Raw genomic sequence first — 24,773 nt, 5'->3', positions numbered from 1 at the left:
GTGTTAAAGCGAGATTTTTTTTTTCTCTCTACAAGAAAGGGGAAGCGTTGCCCAGTTCTAAGTCATATTTGATTCTTCCCCCTACAAGCTTCAAAATACTACATATCTATGACCGTCTCGGACAGTCCCTCCTCCCTCCACCTGCCTCCAGATTTTAGCTTCCCTCCTTGCCATTCTTGTGAATCAGGGTTTCCGTCTGTGTCAGACCCGCCGCTCAGTGACAGCTCACCGTGTGTCTGCCCTCGCCCTTCTCTCACCAGCTCCCTGGGAGCACACTCGGTGGTTCACCTTTGTCTGCAGCCTCCCTCCCCATGGTTAAGACAGAACCCAGAGGCAGTAGAAGCACATTCAGTGCCGTATCAGTGGAATTACTGAAGAAGGGTGATGTCACATAGTACAAGTTCTCCGTAGTTTTAATATCAGTGAAACAAATACTGAGATAAAATCAACTGGCACCTTGTTTTTAAAAAAGTGGTGTAACTCATTTAAATCGTATATAATTAATTACAGAAGGCGTCAGATTCCAGTGTGGGAGAGTCCTGCCTACTGCAGCTCTGGAAACCACTGGTAACCAGTTAGGTTCCGAGGCCGCCAGGGCAGGCCAGTCCGTCTTTCTTCACATAGCGTTCCCTGCAGCCAACAGCAGTCAGAGTGGCTTTTGAGATGTGGCGAACACTTTTTTACTTCACCAAATAAAAGTAATAGAGCAATGTGATTTTTATTCCAGAATTATTTTTAAATCCTTAAGTATTTGGGGTTTTTAGCTCTGGGTCAAAGATATATTAAATCTATTAAAAGACAATTTAACCAGTCACAAAAGGACAAATGTCATATGAGTCTACTTTCATGAGGCACTAGGCAGACAGGTTTATAGTCAAGAAGTAGACTGGTGGTTGCCAGGGGCTGCTGAGTGGGAAACGGTTCAATGGCCTTTAATGGTAGTTTCCATTTAGGAAGGTGATTGAGTTCTGGAGATGAAGGTGGTGATGGTTGACAACAGTGTGACTGTGCTTAATGCCACTAAACTGTACACTTAAAAATAGTTTAAAATGTTATGGTCTCTGTATTTTACTACAATAAGATGGAAATCTATGAGAGGAGGAGCTTTCCAGAATAAATACAGTCTTACCCAAAAGCTGAACACACATTTTGCTTTTGGCACGAAACATAAGTAGGTTTCACCAACTACTGTGGCTCTTTAGGAGTGTTTTACCCTGTCACCTGACCTAGCCATCAAACTGCAGTTGCATAGACCGGGAATTCTGAGGGTATTGGGTTGTGATGTGCCGAGTACATCAGTGAGCCTGGCCCCAGGAAGCACACCTGCGCCCGGCGCCGTGGGGAAGCCCAGGTGTGTAGTATTCCTGCCTGATGGGAATTCACAGCAGGTCCCGGAGAGCTGAGTAGAACTGAGACAGAGTAATGGCACTCTGAATGTGCGGCCAAGGTCAGGCCTCGGGGGAGGACGGGCATCGTGGTGTGGGCCAACCTGCACTGGCTCTGCGTGACCTGTGGTTTGTGCGGGGATCCCTCCGAGTGCGAACCCGGGTGCGGGTGCTGAAGTGGCCGGTGCTGACGTTTTCCCCAGGGATCCGTGCCAGTGGAGACGGGAAAGTCAATACTTTTCTCCAGAAGCTGCTTGAAACCCTCGAGCCTGGGTTCTGTGCGGCCAGACTCACTTCCTGGCTTCGTGCACGCGCGGAGCTGGGGGCGGGGGGTGAAGGGTGGCGGGCGCTGGGGGCCAGATCGGGGCCTGAGAGCGCACTTCCTGCACAGCCCCCAAAGCCGAGCCGGAGGTGCCCTCGCCGGCCTCGTCGCACCACAGCAGCACGCAGCCCGCCTCGCTGACGGAGGAGAAGCGCACCCCGCAGGGCAGCCAGAACTCGCTCAACACCGTGAGCTCGGGCAGCGGCAGCACCAGCGGCATCGGCAGCGGCGGGGGCGGTGGCAGCGGCGTGGGCAGCGCCCTGCAGCCCTACGACGTGGAGATCCGGCGCGGGGACAGCGAGGGCTTCGGCTTCGTCATCGTGTCGTCCGTGAGCCGGCCCGAGGCGGGCACGACCTTCGGTGAGTGGCAGTGCCCTTTCCAGGGTTTGCGAGGCGCCAGGCAGGCCGGTCAATATCTCATTAACAGAAACGCCTCCCTGCTCTTCGCTGCAGGTGATTAAAGTCTTAATTGGGATGCAGTTTGTTTGGTAGCGTTTCCCTCCTGAAGGTTGGGGGTTTTTAACCGTTCAGTTTCCATTCTGAATGCGTGTTCACACACGCACCCCTAAGCATTCTGACATCTGCACGCAATGCGCAGAATAACCCCTTGATGTCGAGAAATTCTCACGGGAAAATAGTAGCATCTGAACGTCTAGGTTTTTAAGGAGCATATGGCTGTAAAAAATGCTCAGTAGGTGGAGGTGTAAGAAGTAAAAATATTACATGAAATGCCCTTTCCACCTGATCTGTGTCCTTTCTCTACTCTGTCCCCATCTGAAATGTTTCAATTTTAAGTAAATTTTGCTTTTGCCTAATTAACAATCTAATTAAAACCTGAGAGTCATGTGTCTTTCTTGCCCTTGAATTCTAGCAGGAGTGAGTTTCCCATCTAGCCCAGGTGTGGGGGTTTCAGCAGAGTATTTTCACCCTCAGAAGGTTACTCTCAGCAGACAAATAGGAAGCCAGCGGATTCCAGGAACTAGTAATCTATGAATCTGTTTCCAATTGAATGGATTATAAGTATGTGCTCCAAGAATGATCCCCCTTCTTCATTGGATAAAATTAATTTGTTATTCCCCACGTACATTTGCCGATGAATATAGAATGTGATGGGAGGCAGGAGGGCTGTGCAGGCTTTGAAATGTACCTCAGCTCTATCCCCAAACGCCTCACCCACAAGGAGTCTGAGGACCTTGCTGGCTAAGATCAGCGAGGTGGCCCATCCCTTTAGCTTCCTGCGTCTGAGGAATCCCCTTGCCTCCATGTAGTCTCTGCCCTTTCCGTCCTGCTAAAGCCGGTCTCCCTAAGGTTTGGCCACAAGGAGACAGTCAGCAGGTCTGTGCATGTGTGGCTGCAGTAACAAGCACCCATTACTAACAGTGCTTTTGTGAGCTACTTTAATAATCCGTGTCATGGATGGGTGACATGACATCAAGGCAAGGTGTTTTTTGTTTTTAAAATTAGTTTTGGAGACTTTTCTGCTTAATATAAAAATAAGAAGAAAGGCAGGGGAGTGAGAACTCCCAAGTTATTTTCTTCAGATCCCTATCTTGACTGTCCCCATGCACCCTCCGGTGGGTGTTCTCAGGATTTCAGAATTCTGTTTCACTTTCTAGAAAGAAGTAGCAGATATGTCCGGTGGGAGGCTATGTGTTAATGAGTATAGACTGTCTTCACTCACAATTGGTCTTTGATTGTTTTCCTCTGGTTCTTGCAATGAATGTATTAAACTGTCCCTAATACTTTGCATGACACTTCTGTTCCGAGCTATGCAGAGCTTTCCTCACACCTGCTGTTTGATACCTTTCCCATGCGAGTTGTCCTTGGAGATGGGCAAAACTTAACCAAGACCTTGAATTAAGTGTGGAAGCTTTCCACCACATCTGCCTGTGGTATCCAAAAAAACTGTTTAACTTCCTTTTAAAAAATTCTTTTGCCATAATGTTACATCCAATAAAACAAACTCAGGCAAATATTCTGAAATTCAAAGGACTTACAGCTCCTTTCCCCACACATTTTATCCTCAAGGTCCCAATGATGCTGGGAGAGCCTACTCAGTTTCGGTGTCTCCCATGCTCCTTTTGTCACCCTTTCCAAAAGGTGGCTCAACTGCGTACCTGTCTTCAGAGTCCCCAGAAAGACAAATTCCCAAAATAGGTGAATGTGCATAAGAAACACTGAAACTAAATATACGATTAGCTGAAAACTCTGTGTCAGGCTTCGAAGCCAATTTCCCACCTCTCTCTAGAAGTTAGCAATACTCTTGGTTGAGACATGGAATCCCTCAAAGTGCACAATAAACCCTCTTCAAATGCACTCCTTCTGGTTTTTCATGTTGCAAACGAGTAGTAGCTGACGAGGAGAGGAAATGATTGAAGAAACAGGGTGAGGAATGGTTTGAACCTAGCTTTGTGTGGGTCACCGTCCTCAGCCTGAGTAGGTACTAGGTCAGTGATGGCGAACCTATGACACTCGTGTCAGAGGTGACATGCGAACTCATTTTTTTGGTTGATTTTTCGTGTTAAATGGCATTTAAATATATAAGATAAATATCAAAAATATAAGTCTTTGTTTTACTATGGTTGCAAATATCAAAAAATTTCTATATGTGACACAGGACCAGAGTTAAGTTAGGGTTTTTCAAAATGCTGACACGCCGAGCTCAAAAGGTTCGCCATCACTGTACTAGGTCTTCATAGTCCCTTGTGGGGGGTTTTGTGAGGATGGAGGAGGATTTCAGAGCTCATGAGCCATTGGGCCCTACTCTGAAAACACGAGATAGGATGGTTGAGCAAAGGTCATGAAAGCAAAAATAGATGTCAAGGTTGGGGGCTGTCTTGGCTCATCTCTTGCTTTTCTAAAGCTTTCGCCATTCTGGAGAGAAGGCAGGAAGTTGAAGTGTTTGTCCAGTAGGCATTCTCAGATTGGATCTTTGGTGCTAGCAGATCTCATGCCTCACCAGACTCCCAGTGATTATTCTTTTAAATAGAGAAAGAACAAAACATTGGCAGAAGCTTAAAGAACAGCTGGCAAAGTGGCATGGCGTGCACACAGAATGTGTAGAAGCACCCTTCCCAGCCCTGGGGTCACATGTGAAGTCCCACAGTCAGTCCACGGCAAGTTATTTGGGGGGCTCTTGAAATCTTTGAAGTTGTGAAATACCCCACGTTTTATAATTGATGTAAGGAGGGGAGCGGGGATTTCCCCCTCATTTTGAATCAGGAAACGACTGCAGGTCAGGGCAGTGGCTTCTCCCACGGATGCCCTGAATGTTGCCAATGTTTTGACCATCGGCGCAGAGCTCTCCTTTAATAACATTTGCTTAATGCTTTAATGAATTAACACTTAACCTTCTCTTTCCCTTTTCAACCCTTTTTCTCCTCCCTGTACTATATTCCCACGTAACTTTAAAAAAAAATTAAAACTCACTATCAAAGCAGGCAATGCATGTGTGGCTATGCCTCACAAAATAGGTCGGATTATTGAGGGGAGCCCTGCTGACCGATGTGGCAAGCTGAAAGTAGGAGACCGGATCTTGGCAGTAAATGGATGTTCCATCACCAACAAGTCCCATTCAGACATTGTCAACCTAATCAAGGAAGCGGGAAACACAGTTACCCTCCGCATCATTCCCGGGGATGGTAAAGTATACTATTGTGTCTCCTCTATCTCTTTCTTTCTCTATCTCTATCTCTTGACCTCTGTGTCATTGGTGTTCATGTAATTGAATAGTGTTGATTTAGAGGCAGCCTTGTCCATCCCTAACTGAACAGAGCCATCAAACAAATGTGAGCCATTGTTACTAAACCTTTACCTCCCCTTCTTTACTTAATCCTCTAGCCCAGCGGTTCTCAACCTGTGGGTCGAGACCCCTTTGGCGGTCAAACGACCCTTTCACAGGGGTCGCCTAAACCATCCTGCATATCAGATATTTACATTATGATTCATAACAGTGGCAATGTTACAGTTATTAAGTGGCAACGAAAATAATTTTATGGTTGGGTCACAACATGAGGAACTGTATTTAAAGGGCCAGAAGGTTGAGAACCACTGCTCTAGCCCTTAATACCTACCTTGCTGCAGATATAAAAACATTTCAGAAAACCTTCAAGTTTTCCCAGTTTATTTTGGTTTTGGTGCCCGTGTCTTTAAAACAATAGAATCATTTGAATACAGGTGGTAAAGGTCTCCTGATGTTCTATCTGGACATCACTGAGGATTTTTTTCAAACAATCACTAAATATATGTGTAATGTGGTGACATCACAGAGTCTACATAATGCCAGTGCAGAGCCAGGGGTGTCCTTTCAGAATAAGTGAATGTATCAAATGTTTTATTTCATTGGAAGAGTCTTAGGGTTTGTGCATCCTTGATTTGTTGCTAATTTTTACATGTGAATGAAGATATAATTAAATCTCTGTAATTTTTGTTTAATTGTAGGTTATATGTATATTAAGCTAGGCCCATCCTTGTTTGTTTGGTTGGTTGGTTATATTCAAATCTTTGGTTCTTTTATGGCAGTGGTGATCCCCACCCCTTGCACCCCCCAACCCACCCCCACTCCGGGACATGTGGCACTGTCTGGAGTGAGTGCTAATGGCATATAATGGGTAAACCCAGGGATGCTTCTGAACATCTTACAGTGCACACTGCCCCCCACAATGAAGAGCTATCCAGCTAAAATAACAATATTCATTGTTATTCATATTTAATAAAAATGAAGCTGATACCTCACTAAGTATAGATTCATATGAGAATTAAGTCCTATATATTGAATTCATTCTAAGCAGATTTGGCTCTTGGGAGAAAACTGATACCTGTCCCAAAATGTTCCAATCCTTTTTTTTTTTCCTTTTTTGCTATGCATGTGATAAAATAAAATATACAGGGTATCCCCAAAAATGTATGCAAACTTAACAGCTGATCGCTCAATTGATGTTTCTTTCTTTTCAGATTTAACCCATTGGAATTAATAATTATTCAAAGTGTATATACATTTTTGGGGATGCCATGTATATTCTAAAAGTCAGTACTTCTCAAGACGAAATGTGGTTTTATGGAGCTAGTGTCATAAAAATTCTATGCCACTGATGTGTAAAAGAAAATAATTAAAGTAGATTTTTATCTGAAGGTAATTCACCAAATGAATATTTGTATATATGAATTGTTAGAACATGAGCTTTATAGTTTAAAATTCAAGTAGTATAGACTGTGCCTTTCAGAAAAAGTAAGTCCAAAATTGAACAGTAACACTAAAAATTGTTGGTTCCAAGACAAAGAATTTTCTCTGCACCAAAAATACCTCACCTGAGATGTGGAGGGAAAATTAGCTCCTTGAATGGTGGTGTGCTTCAGCCGGCCTCCCAGGCACAGTTAGGGGAGGAGCAGCTGGTCTGGAGTCAGTCCCCAGTCACCAGGCTGGGAAGCTGTTACAGTGTAGGAGAGTGACCACAGATGGTAAGACAGAGGTTTCTAATGGAAGGATGAAGGAAGCCAGAGAAATGAAGGAAGAAATGGTTGAGAGAGCCCAATGAGTATATAAATTCAGACACATGGACAAATTTCAAAAACTAATCCAAAAGAACTGGGCATAGGAATTGACTTGCTATGTTAGTCAGTCGTAATGTAGAAATGAGGATGTCAAAAAAGGAAGGAAAGAAAGCACTCCTTGAAGGAAGGGCTTAGCAAAAGAGTTTAAAATCAGGAAAGACAGAAATATGCAGAAACACCTTATACTGTGCACATACTAGGTGTTGACCTAATTTTTTTAAAGTGCAATGAAAAATATTTTTGGAAAACCTGAACCAAAAAAATATAATGCAAGGTGAATTATCAATAACAGTTGTCAATAAAAAAAAACACCACTTTTTTCTAAACTTGAATACTTCAAAAGTATAAAATTCAGATAGACTGTCTTGATTAGAAGAAAATAAGCGTTGAAGTTGATAGAATATAGTGAAGGGCTGATGCCCTGTGGAGGCTGTGATTTCATTGAAGACACTATAGGAATTGGTTGCCATGGTGATAAAACTCTCCATCAGTTACTCTAAGTTTTGGAGGCCAGGAGAAGGCAGTGGAATCCAGCAGAGGGTGGATTTGTGATACTCATCTTTTAACTGGGGCAACAAAAAATCACTTTCTTGGAGATTACAGTTGAGGCAGGGGAGTTAGATTTCTGGGGAGATGCTGAAGCAATCCAGGAGGGTTTTGCAAACACCTAGAGGCAGAGAGTGAAATTCATGGTGGTTCCCTCTCTGTGAAAGTGTGTTGGCCATGGTAGGTGGTGGGGGAAGGGGGTGCTCTCTCTGTGTCAGGGATCGCTGGTCTCCTTCAGATCCTTCACTCTAATGCTTAATTCTTCAGGGAGCCCAAAGACAGTTTACTTAACGATCTTCGTGAGGAGACGGAAGTTCTTAATCGGCGTGTTTTCTTAAGCTCTGAGAAATCCCTCTTGTCCAGAGAACTGTTCTCAGAAACCCTAGGAGGCACTTGAGGAGGATGCATTCTTGGTTGGACAGTGCTTGGAACCCATTCCAAATCCACTCCTTTATCATACTTACATTGCCTAATTCTTTTTTCTTGTCATCATTCACCTTTATTTTTTTTCTCCAACTTCACTAGTTTTCCTCACTGTTTCTTCTTCTCTCAATTCTCCTCCCCCCCCTTCCTCCTCCCCTCCCCTCCTCTCCACTCCCCTCCCTTCCCCTTCTCTTCTCTCTCTCTCTCTGCCAGCCCCCTCCAATAACAGTTCTGTGACACTGTTGTTAGAAGGCCTGCCTTCATGGATGATGTTGGGCAGACCTAGATCAGGGGAGTTCTCACCATCTCTGCTTTTACTTCCTCTGGGACCAGGGCAGGGCAGAACATTCTCTCCTATGACATAAGGGTAAGGAACAGGAAATACACAGTGACATCACAGAAAGGCCCAGAGAATAGCTGAACATACTGAATCTGAACTTGCAATCTGACAAGTCAACCACACCTGCTTCCTACCACTTGTGTCGTATAGGGTTACCCTGTGAAGTCTGGATACCCTGACTGCGCCAGGCTAACATGGGCCCATCAAACTGAATCCAGTTCAAGATAATCAGAATATTTATGAGCTTAAAAATATATGATCATAAATTTCCTCACTATGCTGTTTCTCCCAATTCTCCTTCCTCCTCCTCCTCCTCCTCTCTCTCTTCCTTCTTTCTTTCTCTCTCTCTCTCTCTCTCTCTCTCTCTCTCTCTCTCTCTCTCTCTCTCTCTCTCTTTCTGCCAGCCTTCTCCACACTAATGATCACCTTGTCTCAGAGTATTTGTTTCATAAGAGGCAGGGCTTGGACACAGGTATTGCTGTCTCCTTGGAAAAGACACAGACTAGTGTAAGTTTATCTTAATAGAAGGCTCTATGGATATGATGCTAACAGACTCAGGCAAAAGGAACAGCTTCCAATCATACACATTTTAAAAATCTCCCAAAGCTTTCCAATTATTGCTGGGACTCACATTTTCAAAGGCCTCCTTCCACTATTTGTGCATTCAGTGCTTAAGAAAGGAGGGAGTGCATCCTTTGTTGGTTTGTGTGGCTTTGTAATGTGGACTCCGGCAGGGCGGCTGAGGAAGTGCCGCGGGAGCAGGTTAGAATTGGAATCTGGTGGTGGAGCTCTGCTGAAACCCCAGAGAGACAGCCTGTCAGGAGTCAGGGCCTGGCTGAGCACAGCGCCCCAACAGCATCGCCAGGGCTCCCATGTGCTTTCTTGGTGCACGACTGCCATGGGAAGAATGGCGATAGCCATTTCCATTGCTCTGAGGGAGCTGCAGTGGGTGTAAACACTGTTTAATGAAGGCTGTGGGGTACTTTGTGGAATGTATCATAAAAACAGCCAGTCTGGCTGTCTGCCTTGGAGTTTTAAAAGCCAAATACATTGCCACCCCTTCGTAGTACTGCTGCTGGAACCTGCTCTTATATCAGAGCCCTGGGTTTAATGGTTTTGCTATTACCGGGCAAATTTTGCTTTGGGCTAGAGCTATAAATTTATGACAGTGGGCTTCACTGCCGTATTTTAAAAAGCTAGAGAGAATCTCAGCACTTCACGTCTTGGTTAATCCTAACTGAAGACTTGAAGCTGCCAGGGCCTCCACTGCTCTCTGATGACCTTGGACATATTACCTGTCTTTTCTAAGCCCCCATGTCTCCATCTGTAAATGGGGGTACTAATGGCACCTGTTTCATTGAGCTGTAAGAATTAAATGAATTTAATGCACTTAGTACAGTTCTTGACTCATTGTAAATGATTAGGAAATAGTGGTGGTTTATAGGTTAATAAAAACAAGACAATTTAGGAAGTTCAAATAGCTATTTGCATATTAAATGTTAATTTTTAAATTGCTTAAAGTTTAGCTTTAACCCCAGATTTGCATATAAGTAGGTGAAAATAGCAGGTGAAGGTTAGGAAGAAAATTAATAAAATAGTTGTTTATATGCGTATTGGGTAATCATCTGTTGTATCTCAGCAAACACGAAAGCACAGAAATATAAAAATGGTGTGAGATGGGATGTGATCTGCCTGGGAGACTGGTCACTGAGGCCACACATGCACCTGAGAGGCCTCACAATTCGTTGGTATATTCACTTTAATTACAAGGAAACATCCATATTGGTTTCCTGATTATGATTTCCCCAGGGCCCGAACAATCTTCTGATTTCCCAGAGAGTCTCCATAAAGTTAATTACAATGAGTAATATCAGGTTTTTTAAAAGGACCAGTACACATGCTTGGAAACTCCTGGTGAGTCGTAATGAGAGGCTGCGGCCCTAGTGCTCTGTGCTCACACAGTAGCGGGCTTGATGAAAGATCTTACCCTTATCACCTTGGCTGTACCACGTAACCGCAGTCATAAAGATATGCTTTTAATAGTAATGAACACATGCTGCCATAAAAAATACACTCATCATTTTGGGGGCAGTTTTCATGTTCCAGGCACTATCACACTTTTCTTTCAGATAATCTTTGCACCAGTTCCCTAAGACACAACTGTTACCCCACGTGTGCAGTGGAGGAAGCTGAGGCATAAAGTTTAACTTTGCTTAAGCCCCAGCCAGTAAATGGCAGAGTTGGGATACAAAGCCAGATAGTCTGACCTAGGATCTGACCTGGTTACCATTATGCTAAGCTGCCTCCCAATAACTTGAGAAGCCCCACCTCCCCAACTCAGAGGGTTGCAAGGCAGCTGACATAATTAAAGGCTCTCTCTCTCTCCTTTCCTCTCTCTAAACATGTTCTCAGGTGCGGATTTCTTTAAAAAGGCTCGGGGGGGGGGGGGGGGGGGAGCTCTGAGGAGTCCATGGGAAAAGAAAATGCAGATATGCAGAAACATTTCTCTCTGTCACCTATTATTTCTCACTCTTAACTGACCACGTGTTCCTTTTCCCTCAGAATCTGTAGAAATATTTGGCGAAATAGATTGTGAGAAACACTGTCCTAACCTGTGAATAAGATACACATTTCAGTTCATTTGACCTAGTTACATTTTCCTTTTCTCCTCACCCAAGTATATGCTTTTTTATTAATTTTTTTAGAGAGGGGGGGGGGGAGAAAGAGAGACAGAGACAGAGAGACAGAGAGAGAGAAAGAGAAACATCACTTGTCTCCTGTATGTATGCACCCAGACCGGGGATTGAACCTGCCAATTAGGTATGTGCCCTGACTGGGAATTGAACCCACAACCTTTTGGTACATGGGATGGTTCTCCAACCAGCTGAGCCACTGGCCAAGGCAAATTACATTTCTTATTAATCTTGTAAGAAGTAATAATTGTGGGCTCTAAGAATTGTGGGCTCTATGGCTGGAATACAAACTAGTCACAGCTTATTTCAACTTTCTCATTTTGCTAAGAATTTAAATAATTTATACAAGTTCCACAGCAATAAACAAAAAGGAGAAGCATGGCAAGGGCCATAACTTCAGTAAATGTGTACCGAGTGCTTACTATAGGGCAGGTACTGTACTAAACATTTCATCTGCTTTGATCCAAGAGAAGGGAATTACTAGCATCATCCCCTTCTGGCAGATGAGGAAAATCAGTCACACGGCTAATGGGTGGGGAAAGGAAGATTTGAACCTGGGTTTAAATCTCCAGCCCTTGCTTTTAACAACTGTGTGTAACAGCAGGAACACATAATGGCAGGCCACAAGTGGTTGGGATTTGAGGGATGTCTTCTCACCCGTGACTGCAGTGAAAAGAAATGCAGTCCTGATATCCCAGTTGGTGAGACCTGACATATTTTCTCATAGGCACTTTGTTAGACATGATGGGGAGATACATGTATCTGACAAACATTGAAGTGCCTCTGATTCTAGACTTCCTATCACACTGTGAATTAAACAGGTATTTATAGGCAAATCTTAGACTCTAACCACCATAGTTAGCATTTTCTAAAATAGAAAATTTATGCCATGTTACAGTCAACCTAAAAATAAATATTTAAAGTGCAGCTTGCTCATAGTCACTTGCTATCTGCCTTGATCATAATGGAGAAACAATTCATAAAAAAATACATAAGCATTACTATATGAATGATTAAATTTGACTGTTTGTGTGTGTTGGTGTGTAGCGTATAGGCATGCTCATGTCTTCAACATCTGCATCTCCATACTTTAGAGACTAATGAAGTTGCTTAGGCATGTGGTTAGTGAAGAAGAAAATCAATTTACATAGGAATATAATCATAGTTATTACGTTAGGGTGACTTCATGATTTATACAGCTTGTATTTACAAGCTCCGGCTCTAACAAATGCAAGTTTTTAAATTAATTTCTCATAAGTGATACCAGATGAGATCTGTCAAGAACTCCACATTTTCAGTTGCACTTCATTAAAAGCAGTGGACAAGAAGGTAGATGGTGTGTGTGCGTTTAACAAGATGTTAGCACACTTCTAATTTTAATATTCACGTGAGGAAATTAAACATAGTCACTAAATATTGCTAATACATTGCAGGAAATGTATCTAATGAGTCTGTCCAATTCTGGGAAATAATTCTGGGGATACAGTGTTTTGATGGGACTGTCACTTTTAAGTGGCAGGCAGAGTGAGAGGCACCTGCCTTGGCTGCAATTTTAGGGTATTTCCTTAGACAAACTTTATTTGTGGGGATGTCTTGTTGGGAGAAGGGTAACGGGGTATACATGGCTCACATCATAGAGTATCTTTAAATGATTCTTCAAACTCTTAATTGTTTAGAAATTCAAGTCAGAGCTGCTTGAAATGGTTACAGAGAAGCCCACCTGTCCCTCAGATACAGGGCTTCGGCACCCCTCCCCCCCCAGTATGGGGGTGTCTTCTCCAGGGTCCTCATTTCATAATGCTATCTCATCCTGCAGAGTCTTCGAATGCCACTTTGCTGACCAACGCAGAGAAGATCGCCACCATCACCACCACGCACACCCCTTCTCAGCAGGGGGCCCAGGAGACCAGGTCAGACCCGGCTTTGTTAGTTTAAAGGCAAAAAGTAGCTCCTGGCATGACGACACTCCTCCTGGGTTCTTTCTCAGTTTCCCCACAGGTTGTCTTTATATTTATTTCTCTCACTTTGGCAGGAACACCACCAAACCAAAGCCAGAATCTCAGTTTGAGTTCAAAGCACCCCAGGCAACACAGGTGAGGCCGTTTCTCTGTTTGCTTTGCTTTCCACGTTTCCTTCCGGCTTTCTGAAGCTGTTTTTATGAGATATTTTACAAGGTACCTCAATTAAAATAAATAACCTTTTGTGAGGGGATGTACTGAATACGTGCTCACATTTGGTTGTCTAGGAAATGACATTTTATTTTACTACCTTTGAAAAATATTCCCAGATATCCTTTTCCAGGGGAGGGGGAGAACAGGGGAGGAACCAACAAAATAAAAAGCTGCAATTGGTGAACAATAGAAGAGCAAGAGCAAAACAGCTGATAGCTACTCGTGGTGTTCATAACTGCATTTATGCCAAGAAAATATCTTTTTCTTAAGGTGTTTCTCAGATTCATGAATTTCAGGGGGGACCCACAGACCTAAATACCTGAACCATATAGGGTAATGGCGGGGGCACAAATAATGGCAGGCGAAGCCAATTTGGGAAACATTGTCTGTTGCAAAGTTAAACAGGTTCCTTGTCGACTGGCCTTCTGAGCCTTTTGATACCCTAACAGTGGACACTGGCATTTTGGGGGTATTGAACCTCCAACAATGTGCAGGGTATCATGTAATGAATTTTCCTGCCATAAATGGCGAATTGCAGCTTCACTGGTTAAATTTTAATATATACATGTTGGTGTGCAGTCTACAGGCACACTCATGAATGTTTTCAAATTCTGGATCTTCAAACTTCTCAGGTTAATGGATATTAATAAACAATCAAAAATCTGCAAGAGGGTGTAGTGATGGTGCCTTTTGGTCAAATCGGCATAATAGAGGATGTTTGGGAAGAGATAGAAAGAGGCAGGTGTAAGTTCTCCCAGAATGATTCCATTTCATGTCTTGAACTAGGAGCAGGATTTTTACACTGTGGACCTGGAAAGAGGAGCCAAGGGCTTTGGCTTTAGTCTTCGAGGGGGTCGAGAGTATAACATGGACCTCTATGTTCTGCGCTTGGCAGAGGATGGTCCTGCCGAAAGATGTGGAAAGATGAGGGTAAGTTGGAAGAGGAATCCGGAGTAGATGTAAATACATCATCGGCAGTGACTTTTTGACATAATATGGCTAGAACCTTCTTCATGAGAACTACATTTTCTACAGCTTTCAGGATACTTGAGATGCATGACTCCTATCCAAGCGTAAATCTTTCCCTGAAACATAGTTAGCCAGAGCTGCTGAAGTTAGGTGAACCCCTTCTACTCTTTGAGGTTGAATGGATTAAAATTACTTACAAAATTATTAAAGGAGATATTTCTGAATCCCATTTCCATCGTTGTTATACTTAGTCTCATGAGGCACACACATCACTTCATAGGAATTCCTGGCTGGACCAGGATGCTTAGAGAGCAGGAAGGCCTGCGGTACTGCAGGCTTTGAGTGGTGGGCTCCATTCCGTCTCTGGCTGGTCACCCACCATCTCACCTTAGCCTCAGGAGCCTGTTGACTCTGCCTCAGCAAAGGCACCACTGCTCCATGGCATGGCTATTCGGGGTCACTCTGCAGTAGTCAGAGCTACAAAATTTAAATACACAAATGCAAGGATCCACTCTGCTCTGTTTAGATAGTTAGTATCTGCTATTGTATATGAATGCGTTGCTCTCCTGGGCAGATTAGATGACTAAAGAAAAATCATCACATTATAGATAAGTCACATAGATTGAGACACACATATGGGAAATAATGGGCAGTGAATTTTTAAAAAATCAGAAGTCAGGTCAGTAAAAGAAAAAAGTGAATGAAATTGGACCTGAGCAGAAAAAGGAAAAAAGTGACTAAAGGTAGGGAATTTAATACTTGTACTTAAAACACAATCTTGATTTTTACGTTTCCTCAGGTTGAATTTTTTAACGAGTTTCCCCCACATTGAGAAGTAGATGATGTAGCTTGTTTTAAAAAATTAAACAGTGAAAAATGGTACATAGTAAAAATACAGTTTCCAGGATCAAACTGTTTATCAGTTTCTTATATATGCTTCCTTTATGCATATATATGCACAGTGTGTGCCTATACAAGTTTATAGTGTACATATACTTTTTGTTTAAGCTCCAAACACATTGGATATGCTTTTCCATGTCTTAACTCACTTAAAAAGAGTTTCTGATTGAATGAAATACCATTGTCCTGACATTTTGTATAATGCTGTATAGATCACAACCCATTTGTACAATCTGACACCCTCAGCTTGGTAGGCATGGTATTATCATCTCCTTTCACAGTTAAAAGGACTTGAGCAAGGTCACGTAGCTAATAGTGATAGGTCCAAAGCCAGTGCTGCTCTTCTGCCTTCTGGAACTACAAGCTTCATGCGCAAGGATCTAGTCGGTCTTGGTTACTCCTTTGCTCTAGTGTCTGGAGGAGCAGTTGATACACAGTAAATGCTGCAGTCAGTTATCAACTGGATTGGTTGCTGTTGCATGGAAGGCTCAGCTGGGGAAGGGTTTGCTTCACTCACAGAGTCATTGGCAAAATATAGCACCTGTTGGGCTGCTGGCCTGAGCGCTCCCACGTGTCCTTAGCATGGACTGCGCAGGGCAGCTCATAGCATGCCTCCGAGTGAGAAAGTGAGAGAACAGAAGAGGGCAAGTGAGACCGAAGCCAGATTCATTTTGTAACCTTATGTCTGAACTGACATCTCATCGCATTTGCCATATACTGTTTGTTAGAAGCAAGTCACCAATTTCAACCCACATTCAAAGGGCAGGAGATTACATAGGATGTGAATACAAGAAGGTGGGGCTCATTGAGGGCCATCCTGGAAGCAGCTTACCACATCCTCCTTCCTTCAATAATTAACATTCCCCTTGATAGCTTTATTAATTTTTTTTTGCACTTATAGCCCCCTTTCTGATAATCAGAGAAAACATTTGGTCTAGTCCGACCAAAGAGCAAAGGGATGATTTTTTGAAATGTGCCAAACTGATTCTCAGATACTATCTAACATAGATGTACTTTTCTAATTTTCGTGTTAATTGTATTTTCCCCATTAGAATGTCATCTCCATCAGGGAGGAATTTTTGTGGAGTTTTTTGTTGTCTTCACTGCTGCATCCTGAGCAATAGAAGATTTTCTGGCAAACACTCAATAAATATTTGGGAAATCAATAAATGAAAGACTTTTAACCATAAAGCACCTCAACAGCCAGTGAAACCCTTGTGTGGTCTTCTCACTTTGTTCTCTCTTGCTTTGGACAGATCGGTGACGAAATTTTGGAGATCAATGGTGAAACCACCAAAAACATGAAGCATTCTCGGGCTATAGAACTGATTAAGAACGGAGGCCGCAGAGTGCGTCTGTCTCTGAAGCGGGGCGACGGCTCGGTACCAGAATATGGTGGGTCAAACTATGAAAACCTCCCCTCCTTCCCTGGCATGACTCCATGACTTTGTCTCCAGAACTGCAGCAGGAAAGTCTTTTTGTTTCCCCTCTTCACCAGTGTCTTACCAGCCTTCCGCACCATGTGATTATTTGCCTCGCTTGTTCTGAAACCTCTACACATTTCATCCTTTTGCTTGCCTTCCATGGACTGGGGCATGGCCTAAGACAAGATCTTAATAGCCCCCTTTCTGATAATCAGAGAAAACATTTTGTCTAGTCCGACCAAGAGCGAAGGAATGATTGTTTGAACTGTGCCAAACTGGTTCTCAGATCCAATTGTTAGCACAAAATGACTCTACTCCTTTTAAGAAGCAGGAAAGCAGGTTTCCTGAGTGATATGTTGAGGCACAATTCTTTTTATTTTTTTCTTTTGTGGTTACTTGATGTCTTATTTATGAGACGTGAAATTCTGAGATGATTTGGGAGCCTTGCTCACCGCCTTTATGCTCTGTATACAACACTTCTGCGACCCCCCTCCAGTTGCTGCCCCAAATGAGACTACCTGAGCCCACTCGTAGAAAACAAACAAAACTGTTGCTATGTTAGCCATATGTTTTTAAATGATAAAGGATGGAATAGATTCCCAGTCCTCATCATGAGGGAAACACATGACTATACCTTTCCTATGGGGAAAGCCAGATTATGCGTAAAGTTCTTTCGTCATATCTATAGACATGATTTGACTGAACAGCAAGGATCTTTAAATAGCTTAGTGTCCTCATGGCAAAATATTGTATATTATAATAATTATGTCCTATTTATTTGAGATTCTTGTTTAAAATTTAAAAAAAAAAAGCTATGCCCTAGATGTAGGGCTTTTCTTCCCAACCAAAGGTCTACAAAAGTTTCTATAGAAACTGTGATTGAATGGTCCCCATATGCGTCAGTCCCCTTTATTAGGGATTTTATCTGTTATCACCCTCTTTTCTGAAAGTCACTCTGCACAATTCCCAGCTGCATTTTGGACTTCAAGAGGTCTTTAATTCAGATACAGCTCAAGGACAAGGCTAACTCCTTTGAAGGGTAGCCTTCCCAAGTGTTGGGACATCCAGGTGCAAAATATGAGGGGCCCAAAGTGGGGGTGGCATATCAGATGAGGCCCCCTCAGACATGGCCAACCACACACAGGGAAGGTAGCCTAACAACACTGAGATGTTACAGCTGTGCTGGGTATGGAACCCTGATAGGTGTATGGATGCCCTGAAACTGTGTAACGCTGTCTCCCTTTTCTGTCTTCCCTATGCTTCTGTTGGATGTGATATTTCATTTCAGAGTCACCGTCAGTAACCTCTGTACCCTCTCCAAACCTGTGTCTGTTGCACTGAGGATGAAAATCCAACACTAATAAATGTTCTTTGGGCTAAAAATAAAGATCATTTAAATGCTCGGTTTTCCAAGAAGGGTTGAACATGCCAGGGTTGTGCTGCTGTAATGTCTCCATGTGTCATTTGGACTGAATCTCTAATTCTAGTGATTAGAGTCACAAATGGGTTATAATATGTTAAGTTCCAATATTTTTCTGACTTGATTGGAACCTGCTTCTCTGTGAGGCTATTTTTGTAATGAGTTTTTTGTACTTAATTTAACAGCCGTGGTCTTCAGGGGGGAGGGAGGGCACTTTGTTCTTTTGTTGTTTATTGTTAAATGCTCTCCTATGCCAGCCTGTCATTGTCCCAGTTGTTTGAAAAAAGAAAGAAAGAAAGAAAAAAGGATGCATCTATTGTCTGGGTCCCGAGTCACCTTCTATGGCTGTCTAAAACGTCACTGTTCTGATTGCGGTTTCTGCAGCCTTATTTGAGTGTTGCCTTAGACTGTCTGACTGGACAAATAAACTCTCTTTGCCCTATGTTAACAAATGCAGATTTTTTTTTCTTTCCTCTTTGTTACAGGGAATCTAAATGTTCAACTTTTTCTCTTTCTCTTTCTCTCTCTTTCTCTCTGACTGTTCTTGGTGCTGGGCCCTCCCTTCTACAGCAATGATACCTCCTAATATCGCTGCATGTATGAGAAATGAAAAGCTCGGGGAGGCTTGCTTCTACCTTATGGGCCATAATCAAACTACGGTTTGTAGCTCAATCAATACTAGGTGTTTCTGTGCTGTGGCCTAACTTCCTCATTGCTTCTGCTTAGCTCTATTTTGATATGTTTGGCAATTCATTCTGAGCACCCTGCGTTCTCTGAATTGTAAGTACACCGCTGACCCTGCTGAAGTCTTGCTCTCCCTTATCTTAAAAGTAGGAGTAAGGAGCCCCCAGGTTAGTCTTGCTCTCCCAAATCTTAAAGGGTCTTTGTGTTATTCTAAGTCTACCCAGCATTTAGAACAAGCATGTCAAACTCGCTTATTTAAATAAACGAAGCATGCAGCCTGTCAGCCACGAGTTTGACATGCTTGCTTTAGACTGAACAAACCTAACAAACCTCGTACCACAGAACTCTCACCTGGGTAGATAGGGCTTCGCTAGACAGGAAGGTATTTCCTGCTTATCTCTTGGCAAAGGGCAGCCCATGGGCCCAATCCTGTCCCCAGCCTGTTTTTGTAACTAAAGCTCAGCAGCACAACCCATTTCATATGTTGTCTAAGGCGGCTTTGACGCTACCGTGCCAGAGCTGAGTAACTGTAACAAGCTCTGTGGCCCACAAAGCCAAAAATAACGATTCCTTGGCCCTCTGCAGAGAAAGCTTGCCAACCCCTGCTCAAGGCTCTATGCCTGCTGCTGTCACCACCTACCAGGGGTTTGGGAGATCATTCGTGAGACAGATCGCTTACTATTGACCCTGCTGCTTCACGAAAGACCCTTAAAGAGCTTCCACTTCATCCCGTGACTGTCCCCAGCCTGTCCTCCACACGCAGCGCCCCATTCCTGGTGCTCTGCCCGCAGTGGTACAGTGTGTGTGACCTGTTGGGGTCAGCTGTAAATAAAGCAGCCCTGCTTTGAAGAAAGCTCTCATAACGTCGAGATGCCACACCTGCGGTGTTACTTCACCTTCTCATGATAAACAAACGCCCTTGTGCGCTGCCCTGCTTTGAGTCCAGAGCTGTCCTGGCGCTGTAGGCAGCAGTGCAGTGGCTCCGTGGCTCAGCCCTGCGATCGCGGCTGGGCATAAAGAAAAGGGCCTCTGAACGTCAAGTTTATCTGGACGCCATCTGCTGTCACCTGTGCTCCTGACAACCTCCCTTCTACTCCCTTTCACGGGTCAGGAGACGCCACGTTTAAAAAAAGTAGTTCCCCAAGTTTACACAAAAGGGAAGAAACTACTTGAATAACATGTACAAAGGCAGGGACTGCCTAATGGACCCTCCCTTCATGTCCCACTTGCCAGTCGCCAACATCCGGCCATGCTGCCCCTGGCATCCCTCCCCGGTGCCCACAGGGGGCATCTGGCTGGAGTAGATGCACGAGGTGCACCGAGGCCATTGCTACCTCCGCACCACGTCACCACCACCAGGGAGTCCCTCACACCCAGCCTCCTTTTCAGCAAGTTCAAACAAGTGCTTTTTTAAAGAACTGTTTCCTTTCATGGGGGCCGGGAGCGGGGGGGGGGGGGGGGGGGGCGAGGGCAAAGGCTGGGGAGTGGGGAGAGCAGTGGGTGTGGTGGGACGTCTGGCTGTTGCGAGACCCTGTTTGGGGGTCTTTCTGCTGTGAGTCCCGGAGGGTCTGAGTCTGGTCGGGCCGCCAGCACTAGTTGTTAACCTAACTAGTTGCCGCTGCCCTAACCAGGCCTCGGAGGGCCGCCAGCTCTAGTTGTTAACCTAACTAGTTGCCGCTGCCCTAACCAGGCCTCGGAGGGCCGCCAGCTCTAGTTGTTAACCTAACTAGTAGCCGCTCCCCTCCCCAGGCCTCGGAGGGCCGCCAGCACTAGTTGTTAACCTAACTAGTAGCCGCTCCCCTCCCCAGGCCTCGGAGGGCCGCCAGCACTAGTTGTTAACCTAACTAGTAGCCGCTCCCCTCCCCAGGCCTCGGCGGGCTGTGGCTGTGGGCGCTCATGCGGGTGGGCCTGCGCCCAGGGCTGCTCACCGACTGTCGCTCTGCTTCCTTCCCCGTAGACCCCGGCAGCGAGAGGCTCGGTGGCCCCGCCGCTGCACACGGCTTCCCGGAAGTGAGGCCTGGCATCCCGGAAGTGAGGCCCGGCGCCCCAGAAACGAGGGGCCGCCGGCCGCCCCCGCCGTCGGAGTCCAGTCACCCACCCGACCTTCACAAATCCTCGCAGCACCGGGACCAGCGGGCGCCCGGGGGGGCCTCGCGGGGCGGCAGGGAGCCCGGCCGGGCGCCCAGTGAGCACCACACGTGGAATGGGACTCCCAGGACCCCCGGCGGCGGGGCCTGCCACCCCCAGGACCGGGCGCCCGAGGGGCGCAGGGAGGCGCCCCCCGAACGGCTGGCGGCCGACGGCCCCGGCAGGCGGGCCCCGGAGAGGCGCAGGGAGGGCACCCGCAGCGCCGACAACACGCTGGAGCGGAGGGAGAAGCCCGAGCGCAGACGCGAGGCCTCCCCCGGGAGGAGGCGCGAGCGCTCGCCTGGCCGCCGGAGGGAAGGCTCGCCCGGCCGCCGGAGGAGGTCCCTGGAGCGGCTCCTGGAGCAGAGGAGGTCCCCAGAGCGCAGGCGGCCGGGCTCGCCCGACAGGAGGGCCAAGTCCACCGACCGCAGGCGGGCGAGGTCCCCGGAGCGCCGGCGGGAGCGGTCCCTGGAGAAAAGGAACCGAGAGGACAGAGCCGGCCACCGGGAGAGGGACGAGGGGAGCCTGAGGCCCGAGGGCGGCCGCGGCGGCAGACACCCCCCGGAGCAGAGACGGCGGCCTTACAAGGAGTGCAGCACCGACCTCAGCATCTGAGCCCGGCCGGGGGCCGATCCCGTGGCCGAGGTGCAAGAGGAGCTCACCCCTGAAACCATGTCCTCACCTTAGGAAGCACCTGGCACCTGACGACCCTGTGAATAGCAACAAACATGTTATGCATTTGAATTTATAAGGAAAAAATATATATGTGAACAGTGTTGTGCCTGATGTATAATATTAAAGAAAGTATTTTTAAATGCATACTTTTCTGGAAATTATTTGCCAAATGTTGCCCCGAAGGGGGATAAATTTTGTTTCTACATACACTGTAGAATTGTTCCCATCTTTGGGCAATCTTTTTCTCTCTCCTGGTCAAATAGGGCTTTTGATCATTTTCTCTAAGTAAGGGAAGTTATTGATTAATTTGATATAGACTTATGTAATGATGTAGTGCTATACTGTAGTTAGTTTTTCTTAAAAAAAAAAAAAAGCCAAGAGGCAAAAGTTATATTTGTAAATGCTGAGGACTCTGGGATTGCCGGTGATCCTAAAATCAAGCAAACTATATGAAGAGACTACTATTGCAAATGAAGGATATTTATAGCAAATCTACACAGCACACAGAAATGTTATGTTCTTGCATCACAGTTGGTTCAGAAAACAGTTGATACTCTCCCTGGCCATAAAGGTTGGCCGCCATGACCCAAATGCAGCCCCGGTGCAGATGGCCAGGTTCATTAGCGTTACCAACACCTCCTAAGATCTCATGAAGGCAGTGCCATCATGGCCTCTCAACTACTGGAAGGAATGGACAAAAAACACCTTCTGTATTGTCTGGTTGAGGCTGCAGAGTAGATGGAGTGGGGGACAATGTGCCCAGTGTGAAGGAATCAAAAATCCCCAATAGAGAAGGTGTGGCCCCCCTTTTAGCATAAGCCCATGTTGCTCCTTACTAAATGGGGAAGGAGGGAATGAGTCTTGGTGGAGTTAGCTCTCTGTTGATATGTAGGGTTTAGAGGTGCTTATTAGAAATGCCAGTTTCCTTTTGAAACTATTAACAGCCTCCAGAGTAATTGAAGGGGAAAGGACATGATCCCAATGGCTCTAGAGCTCATTGGCCAAGTTCTGCCCTCATGACCCTGTCCTTTGAATTTTGGGACAGCAAAACAAAACATCATGATTTTTCTTTAAACAACAACACATTCTTTTGCAATCCACTCCCACATGAGGTGTAATTGGGTTTGCTATAGCCCAGGGAAGTGGTTGAAATGGGAAATGGATTACTGCCTAGCTGAGCCAAATGTTTGCTTGTACCTGTTGGACCACTATAGCAAACTGCTGCTTACAATACATTGTATATTTCCGTAGTACTGTTTTGCATTTTCCATACAGACACAAACTTTGCAAGTCAATCACTGTTGTTCTCATGGTACTGTTAAAAAAAAAAAAAAAAAGGAGAAAACCAGCCAATCATTGTGTGTACAGAGTAAAAATTGTAATTAATAGAGCCTGTTTAAAAACAACTGTTGCCTTTTTTCTTGTATAAAAGAGAATTTATGACAAAAACTTTAGCAGTGAGGAATGTGATATGTGTTTATATTTCTGAATATGGAACAAATTGATTCATTGGGATATATTTTAATGTAAACTTAATCAGGTATGTAAAGCTGTTTTAAAATGGGAGACTATATAAGTAATTCTTTAAAGCTTTACTTGGTTTGAGTATCATAATTTCCTCCATGGTGAGCCTGCTTGTGAACTATTAGGCACTTGTTTGCATTCTGTTCTTCACTCATTTCTTGCAGTGTGCTATGGACTTAATGCTGTTTCTGTACTGATGAAAAGCAGTGTGTGGGCCAATCTTTTTATAAAACACTATGCATATATAATATTACATTGTTCAGAGCTTTATTTGACTTATGGGTTTATACATAGCACTAGGGTGAGTAGCTATAGTTGAATAGGCATTCACAAAACAACTTCCTCAGAGAAAAAATTCTGCAGCTGCTATTTTTATCAAAGTTTTCCATACAAAACATACATCGAGCTATAGTATGGTAGTAAGGCTGAGGGAGAATACAACTGAATAATGATGTTCTTTTTCATCCATTTCCTAGGAGCCAACTTGCAGATTTTATTCCTAAGGTTCCACTGCTAAGAATTTTCTATTTCTAGCAAAATCTGTGATGAAATGATTGATGCTCTCAGTTGTGGTCCAGAGTTTTAAATAAATGAAATCAAGGTAGATTTTTGGAGTACATCAAAGTTGATATTTTGATGTCTTTTTTTATTGTCATAGATAACATTTGACATTTTAAAATCTATGTGCTACCCACCTGGGCTTGTCTCAATCTGAAGACTTTGGTGTGGCTATTTCCTCAGAATTCCACACAGATTCGCTTTGGAAATATTGTACTGTACAGGGACTATGCACTAAATAGGAAGATATAGTTTTCTCTGAACTACTGTAACCTTACATTGGAGACTGATTCTTGTGAGCCTACTTTCCTGAACCCCCCACTTCATGTAAATGTCTTGATGAGAGATGATGGATGTGTATTTTATACGATGAAATCAAACCATTTAGAAATTTCCTTCCCACCCATATTACACAGCGGATGCCTAGAAGAATGTGGGGGAGGGGGGGGGACCCAACACCCTACTTGTATTTTTTAAGTTTCTTTTGTGAAAGATTTCTAATGCATTTTTACTGTAAAAATACATGGAAATGTATGCATTCCATAACCACTATTGCTTCTGGATTGATATCTTTCTTGTCTCCATGTTGTCTCAAATGTATCAAGGTCAGGTAACCAAGTAAGAGTGCTTGGCTCCAGCTTGATGAAATATACCATTGTGTTGAAAGGAGGAATTATACCTTTGCAATAGTTTAGGGCCTTTCTATTCAAAATGTGGTCCATGGGCCAGCTGCCTCATCAACACTGCAGAACCTATTAGAAATGCAGAATCTTAGGTTCCACCTTGGAGTCTGTGAACTTCACAAGGTCTCCCGCTAATACATGTGCTCATGGAAGTTTGGGCAGCATGGGGGCGCATGGAACACTGGAAATAGAGCAAACCCCACCAAAGAGCTTCATCACCTCCTACCTGTGATCTCGGGCAAATTCCTTAACCTCTTTTTAAGCCTCGGTTTCCTCATCTTGAAAAGGCCACACCTCATAGAGTTGGGAAGAATAACAGCCAAGTGTTTAGCACACCTCTGACAATCAGAAGAATCCTCAGTAAAATACTTTTTTTGAG

At 44.5% G+C, this 24,773-nt stretch overlaps 1 protein-coding gene across 16 annotated transcripts in view; it reads left to right on the top strand.

Annotated features, from left to right (window-relative positions):
• The window catches only part of MAGI1 (membrane associated guanylate kinase, WW and PDZ domain containing 1), a 563,313-nt gene extending 539,052 nt beyond the window's left edge, over positions 1-24,261 (top strand). For 5 of the 16 annotated variants that reach the window (XM_070390954.1, XM_070390950.1, XM_070390948.1 and 2 more), the window contains 7 exons: positions 1,777-2,067; positions 5,145-5,348; positions 13,076-13,169; positions 13,292-13,352; positions 14,217-14,360; positions 16,556-16,694; positions 20,785-24,261. In XM_070390954.1, the coding sequence (XP_070247055.1) occupies positions 1,777-2,067; positions 5,145-5,348; positions 13,076-13,169; positions 13,292-13,352; positions 14,217-14,360; positions 16,556-16,694; positions 20,785-21,569 (1,718 nt within the window). In that variant the 3' untranslated portion in view covers positions 21,570-24,261. Of the gene's footprint in view, positions 1-1,776; positions 2,068-5,144; positions 5,349-13,075; positions 13,170-13,291; positions 13,353-14,216; positions 14,361-16,555; positions 16,695-18,713; positions 18,803-20,784 lie in introns of all 16 variants that reach the window. The other 11 variants (XM_070390955.1, XM_070390962.1, XM_070390957.1 and 8 more) reach the window with 5 other exon arrangements.
• The last annotated feature ends 512 nt before the right edge of the window (positions 24,262-24,773 follow it).

This window comes from Myotis yumanensis, unplaced genomic scaffold, assembly GCF_028538775.1.
Source record: "Myotis yumanensis isolate MYYU_CA2020_CCGP unplaced genomic scaffold, mMyoYum1.0.hap1 SCAF_14, whole genome shotgun sequence".
In the NCBI taxonomy this organism is placed as follows: domain Eukaryota; kingdom Metazoa; phylum Chordata; class Mammalia; order Chiroptera; family Vespertilionidae; genus Myotis; species Myotis yumanensis.
This window is presented reverse-complemented; position numbering and strand designations above follow the sequence as displayed.